Source organism: Belonocnema kinseyi, chromosome 7 (genome assembly GCF_010883055.1).
Source record: "Belonocnema kinseyi isolate 2016_QV_RU_SX_M_011 chromosome 7, B_treatae_v1, whole genome shotgun sequence".
Classification (NCBI taxonomy): domain Eukaryota; kingdom Metazoa; phylum Arthropoda; class Insecta; order Hymenoptera; family Cynipidae; genus Belonocnema; species Belonocnema kinseyi.
Genome location: NC_046663.1, coordinates 3,886,462 through 3,894,199, shown reverse-complemented (window position 1 = coordinate 3,894,199; position 7,738 = coordinate 3,886,462). Strand labels below are relative to the sequence as shown.

The 7,738-nt window shown below is 25.7% G+C and overlaps 1 protein-coding gene across 1 annotated transcript in view; it reads left to right on the top strand.

Annotated features, from left to right (window-relative positions):
- The first annotated feature begins 3,764 nt into the window (after nt 1-3,764).
- Nucleotides 3,765-7,738, top strand: part of LOC117175921 (ribosome biogenesis protein BRX1 homolog) — a 101,990-nt gene continuing 98,016 nt past the window's right edge. The window contains exon 1 of the mRNA XM_033365769.1: nt 3,765-3,992. Coding sequence (XP_033221660.1) covers nt 3,872-3,992 — 121 coding nt within the window. The 5' untranslated portion in view covers nt 3,765-3,871. The remainder of the gene's footprint in view (nt 3,993-7,738) is intronic.

The window sequence follows — 7,738 nt, the reverse complement described above, 5'->3', positions numbered from 1 at the left end:
GTGAAGAAAATTTAGGTCCGTGCAATAAAAAATGCAAATATCGCGAATATCTTGAAAAAGAAGGACATCAGACAAAAAAGAAGGACAGAAGGACAAACATCAGAAAAGAAGGACACGTCATTCGAACAAATTTCCTCTAGATTTTCTGCGGAAGTTTAAAGGTATCTTAGATATCTAGTCTTGCAGTGGCTAGTGCCATACATGAAGGAGAAGGTAAATACAATTGTATAATAAAAACATGAATTTGTTTTTCGCGATGAGTAGGGATGTAAATTTGCATGAAACTTTAGCCTGATGAAAAGTTTCATGAAACATTGGGAATTTCGTGAAACATTGCAATGTTTCAAACATAGCGACGGGAACATTCAAACTGATAAGATAAAAGCCTATTAGGTATTTTCACTTCAATAAACAGCCAACTTCACTTCGTAGATTGCTGAGGGGAAAATAAGGGACCGAATGTAAGGGATTCAGTTCATTTTTGCCCTATTTTGCTAACATCTTCGTAAAAGGTAATTTTTTCTATATAAGTGTAGTTAAAAAATAGTTTTTATTTTTTAATTACTATTTAATGAAATAATAAAATAATAATGATGATGATTAATTACAAATGTATTACAGAAATAAAGTTTTGATCAATTTTTCCCCCTTAGCTTTCAACAAAGTGAAGTTAGCTGATGGTTGAAGTGAAAATACCTTATTGAGGCTTTCATATCTCAAATTTTTTCTGCCGGCCGATTTGATTTATTTTTCCGGTTTGTACTGTGGACCAATGATGCCAATGTTGGCACTCTGAGCTACTGCGCTTGCGTTAGGGCTGACCACTCATTGGCCGCACTTGGCGCACGATTCAAAATTACATTAAAAAACAATTCTTGTAACTTAAATGAATAATTATTAAAATATCCACAAGGATGTATACAAATTGTGTAACATTCAAAACATTCAATTTAAAAAGAAATTTCTTGGAAAAGTGATTTAAAATAATTATTTATAAGTTTTTAATATTTTGTATGTATTTTTCTGGAAATTCATATAATTATATAACGTATAAATACATAAATTAGCACGACTGCATTGTAGTTATGCTTTCTTTTTTCTTTTTTTTACTTCAAGCGTCGTTTTGTCACGTCTCAATCGAAAAGAACATTCTGAAATTTTGTTTTAGAATTATTCAAATATTATCACTATTATATTTTGCAATTAGCATCTATGTATCAAGCTGCTGAAATATCATATGGTATTTAAAAAAATGTATCTATTAACAAATATTTTAAGAAATATTAGTCAGTCTTTTAAATTCAATGAAAATAAACTGTTATTCATCAAATATATGTGTTATAAATTTTTTTATTGTCTGAAATCAAAAGTTACACAATTTTCATACATTCTTGTGTATATTTAAATAATTATTTATTTAAATTACAAGAATTGTTTTTCAATGTAATTTTGAATCGTGCTTCAAAGGTAGACAACCAGCGCTCAGCCCTTATGCACGCATGAATGAAAATTATTATCATTTTATTATTGTATTAAATAGTCCCTAAAAAAGAAAAACTATTTTTCAATTGCACTTACACAGAAAAATTACTTTCTACGAAGATATTAGAAAAATAGAGCAAAAATTAACCGATTCCTATGCATTTTGTCAATTGTTATCCTCTCAGTATTCAATAAAGTGAAGTGAGCTAGTGATTGGAGTGAAAATACCTTATTGTATATGCGACGGTCATAACTTTTTCTACACATCCCGGCTTTAGTTTAAATGTTGACGGGCATGACTAACCTAACTTTTGAAAGTTGCATTAGGAAGTTATACTTTTATTCTAAGTGACTAGTACGCCCTATTAAATGAAAGAAATTTGAAAATTAGGTAAATATTGTTTCAATTGGTTTCCTTATTAACAATTATTTTGGCTAATATTGCAAAGCGAATAGTTGCTTTGACAGGTATTCAGGTGGCTGACAACGCGGTTCAGAACTCCACAACTCTGCATGAGCCAAAATTCAGTCACCAAATGATACTTTCCCCTATATGCCCACATGGGCACCTACGTTCAGAGGAATACATTTGAAATTTGAAAACTCTCTCAAATGATCATTGGGAGCCCAATGAAATTTGAGCTGCAACAAATTTAACACCAGCGTTTTTCTGTGAGTTAACATTTTGGACAAAATCGAGTGTGAAGCACGAAATACGTAACGAGAATGTGTTTGTTAAAGCTAAGAGAGCTTTAACAAAAGAGAATTCGCATCACCAATTTACAGTTGGCGATGCATGATAAATACATCATCTAGCGCGCGAAGCGCGATAATATATCATCGAGCGCGAAACACAAGAACCAATAATCGTGCTCCAAGCGCGCTCAAACTTGTGAGCTTTAAATGTACATGAAATAAATTACATGATTAGTTGAAAATTCGTCCTCTTTGGTTGAATTCAAAGACTTTTAATCAAAAATATTTTTTTATTGAAATATCAACTATCAAATTTTACGCAGTTTGTTGACTTTTGGTTGACTTTGGTTCAAAAGAAACTAATTTACTAAAAATCAGTTTTTTTTTCGTTCAAATTGATTAATAGGAAATTTGACTTGTCCGCTTTTGTTTAAAAGTTCGCCTCCTTTTGATTAAAAAATTAACTATTTGGATCGAAATGTAACTAATTTGTTTTTCTAATCCACTTTTCTTTTCTTGAAGGAGTAAAATAAAATATTTAATTGACCTTTCACTCTAAAGAACTATCTTGTGATCGAACAACTAATTTAATTAATTCTACAATTCTGACTTTAAAAAAAATGTATACATTTAATAATTTCAACAAAATTGCGATTTGACCTATGGGCAGGACATGTGAGGAGCCGAATTTGGAACACTGCCCCAAATATATTATAAGCCTAGATGCGGCACGTCACTAGCGAACCTATAAGAAGTTCCAAGAACTAAAAAATGCGATTGGTTAAAAAGAGACGTAGGCATCCTCATCTCTTTTTATCGCGCGAAGCGCGATAATAATATGTCATCGAGCGCGAAAGGCAAGAACCGATAGTCGTGCTCCAGGCGCACTCAAACTTGTGAGCTTTAAATGTACATGAAATAAATTACTTAATTAGTTGAAAATTCATCCTCTTTGGTTGAATTCAACGACTTTTAATCAAAAACATTTTTTTATTGAAATATCAGCTATCAAATTTTACGCAGTTCGTTGACTTTTGGTTGGCTTCTGTTCAAAAGAAACTAATTTACTGAAAATCAGTTTTTTTCGTTAAAATTGATTAATTGAAAATTTAACTTGTCTGTTTTTGTTTAAAAGTTCGCCTCCTTTTGATTAAAAAATTAACTATTTGGATCGAAATGTAACTAATTTGTTTTTCTAATCCACTTTTTTTTCTTGACGGAGTAAAATAAAATATTTAATTGACCTTTCACTCTAAAGAATTATCTTGTGATCGAACAACTAATTTAATTAATTCCACAATTCTGACTTTAAAAAAATGTATACATTTAATAATTTCAACAAAATTGCGATTTGACCCATGGGCAGGACATGTGAGGAACCGAATTTGGAACACTGCCCCAAATATATTATAAGCCTAGATGCGGCACGTCACTAGCGAACCTATAAGAAGTTCCAAGAACTAAAAAAATGCGATTGGTTAAAAAGAGACATAGACATCTCCGTCTCTTACCATTGGTATGTTTTTAGTTCCTCAAACTTATTATAGGTTCTCTAGTGAGGTGGCACTGGCCCAGCTCTGTCGTCGTCGGCGTTTTGTCATGTGGTAACATGTGGTAACAACAAGGTTTAGAGCGAATTTTGAGTTTTTCGAGCACATGTTTTGATAGATATTTGTGTAGTTTAATTAAAACAATGACTAAAAATTCTTTAAAAAGGAAAAGACAAACTGGCGAGGAGAATGAGTTGCCAAAAGAAAAAATAGAGCTGCCTCCTGCAAAACGAATGTCGGATGAGCCGACTCCGAAAAAGGTTTGTTTCTAACCTCTAAATTTATAAAATTGTAAAATCTCGATTTATTAAATATAATGTATGAATCAATTTTAATTCTAAACTTTCCTTTCTGATAGAAATTTGTTACTCTTTCACGAAAATTTTATTATTTTTTAACTTTAAATTATGAACATGATATAATTAATCATTGTAAATTGAAGTTCATATTAAAATAAATCGGCTTTCAGTAATCTGTAACTTTTATTTAAATATAAGATTTCACCTCAGCAGGAATTATAAGAAAGTAAATAAAATAAAGAGTTAATTTGGGATTTTATTCTGTAATAAATATGCCCTTAAAATAAATGCTACATTTTTGAAGTCTGATGTTTTCCATTTTTGAGACTGCTCCATTTTGAAGATATTTACTATGGAAAACTCGTTCAATTTTCAATCTTTGTTGTTTAAAATCGCTAAATTTCTTATATCTTTTTGAATTTTTTATATGTTCAATTTTGAAAATTTAAAATTGAAAAATCTATGTTTTAACACGTATAAATAAAAATTCTTAAATTTTGATAATGTTGAAGATCAACAACCAAGTTTTCAATTCTATATCAATTAAATTGATGAAATCTTGGGTGTGCAATATAATTATAGAATTTTTAATTGTAAAAGTTATACTTGCTTAATTTTTTAATGACAATTTTTTAAATTAAAAACTTAAATTTTTTTATATTTACAATTCAAAGTTCTACCATTTTAAATAATTACAATTAAAAATTTTTGAATTTGGAAAATATAGAATTGGATATTTTAGAACAATTCAATTTTGAATATTTACTGTGGAGAATTCTTCAATTTGTGTGATTGCAGTTTATCATTTATTAAATTTTATATTGATAATCCATTAATTTGGATTGCTTTTTTAAAATATAAAGTTCAATTTTGAAGATTCACCATTGAAAAATTCTTACTTCAATTTTTAATGTTTGTCATTTCAAATCATGTAATTTTTATTTCTTTTTTTAATAATTCATTTTTAAAGATTTAAAATTGAAAACATTTTTTATTTTTTAACACTTAGAAATAAAAACTTTAATTTTGTTTTCGATTTTGAGGATCAAAAGTCAAGTTTTCAATTCTAAATCTTTTAAATTGTAATTGTAAATTTTTTCAATTAAAAACTTTAATTTTTAAGAATTGCTGTTCATAAGTTAAATAGTTACAATTGAAAATTCTTAAATTTAGAAAATATAGAATTGTAAATGGTTCTATTTTCAAGATTCATAATTTAAAGGTAATTATAAATTTTTTATATAAAGTTCCATTTTGAAGATTTTCAATTAAAAATTATTTATTTTTCAAGCTTTGTAATTAAAAATTCTTCCATTAATGTAATCATTTACTCTTCCAGATTCATATTTTAATAGTATGCACCTTACTTTCGACTTTTTTGTTAAGTAGTTCAACTAAAAAAATTTGCAGTTAAAAATTCTTGAATTTGAACAATTTGCAATTAAATTCTTCAACTTTCAAGATTTAAAAAGGAAGATTCATTAATTTTTAATGTTTTAAGTTTAAAATAGTTATATTTCTAAAGCTTTTTTAAACTGTATAGTTCAATTTTGAAGATCTGTATTGGAAAATGTTGTAATTTTGAGTTGTTGCAATTAAAGATTTTTTCAATATTTAATATATTTAACAGAAAATTAAGCAATTTTGAATAAGTTTTTGGAATAGTTCAATTGTTCAGAATCTTCCATTTTTATTGTATTTAATTTTAAATGAGGTTCAATTATTTATTTTTTTGGAATGGGTCAGTTTTTAAGATTTACAATGAATAATTCGTCAACGTTAAAGATGTAGAAATAAAATTTGTTAAATTTGGATGATTTTGAAAAATGAAAGTTAATCGTTTTCAATTATACATCTTCTAAATTGATGAAATTATTCACTTTTCATGATTCAAATTTGAAAGGAATGTACCTAATTTTGGACGTTCTTTTAAAGGCAGTTTAATTTTTTTAATTTGAAATTGAAAATCGTTCAATTTGAACGATTTGTAATTTAAAATTCTTTAAATTTTAAGATTTACGGTTGAAGAATCGTTAATTTGGAATATTTATAGTTTAAAATGGTGTATTAAAAATCTTTTTGAATGTATGGTTTAATTTTTTTAATTTACAATTTTTGAACTTTAAAACTCTTCAATATTTAATGTTTATTATAGAATGTGATGCAATTTGAAATGCTGTTTTGGCATAATTTAATTTTGAAGATTTGAAATTGAAAAGGATTCAACTTCGAAGATTTAAAATTGAGAATTATTCCAATTTGAAGATTGAAAATTGAAAATTATTCAATTTTACACTATTGGATTTTATCGCAGTTTATTTTCTATGGTGATTTCTTGAAACTCTACAAATTTGAATTTATATTTTTTCTTTCTTATTTTTCAAATAAAAAATTAATATATATATTCTTTTTTATTAATTTTTCACTGTTCAACATACCCGTATTAAATTTGTATGCATCTAAAATTATCTCATTTTGTATTATCATAATTTTTAATAATTTAGTGAAAATTTTTTAATATATTTGTAAGAAAAATAATAATTTTTTCTTCAAAAATTAGAAATTGTTCAATTTGAAAGATTTGCAATTTAACATTCTTTAATTTTTAAGATTTACATTTGAAGATTCATTAAGTTGGCACATTTATAGTTTAAAATAGCATGTTACAAAAAATTGAACTTATGGTTTAATTTTAAAAATTTACAATGGATAATTTTTAGTTTTTGAACTTAAAAACTCTTCAATATTTAATTTTTATTATAGAATGTGATACAATTTGAAATGCTGTTTTGGCATAATTTAATTTTGAAGATTAAAAATTGAAAAGTATTCAACTTTGAAGATTTAAAATGAAAAATTATTCCAATTTGAAGATTGAAAATTGAAAATTATTCAATTTTGAAGATTTAAAGTTGAAAATTTTCAATTTTTAAGATTTATAATTTAAAATTATTCAATTTTACACTATTGGATTTTATCGCAGTTTATTTTCTATGGTGATTTCTTGAAACTCTACAAATTTGAATTTATATTTTTTCTTTCTTATTTTTCAAATAAAAAATTAATATATATATTCTTTTTTATTAATTTTCCACTGTTCAACATACCCGTATTAAATTTGTATGCATCTAAAATTATCTCATTTTGTATTATCATAATTTTTAATAATTTAGTGAAAATTTTTTAATATATTTGTAAGAAAAATAATAATTTTTTCTTCAAAAATTAAAAATTGTTCAATTAGAACGATTTCAAATTTAAAATTCTTTAATTTTTAAGATTTACGGTTGAAGATTCATTAATTTGGTTTATTTTTACATTGAAATTGTGTATTTAAACAAAAATTTGAATGTATGGTTTAATTTAAAAAATTTACAATGGATAATTTTTAGTTTTTGAACTTAAAAACTCTTCAATATTTAGTTTTTATTATAGAATGTGATGCAATTTGAAATGCTGTTTTGGCATAATTTAATTTTGAAGATTTGAAATTGAAAAGTATTCAACTTCGAAGATTTAAAATTGAGAATTATTCCAATTTGAAGATTAAAAATTGAAAATTATTCAATTTTAAAGGTTTAAAGTTGAAAATTATGCAATTATTAAGATTTGAAATTGAAAATTATTCGATTTTAGACTATTGAACTTTATCGTCGTTTATTTTCTATGGTAATTTTTAGAAACTCTACAAATTTGAATGTATATATTTTC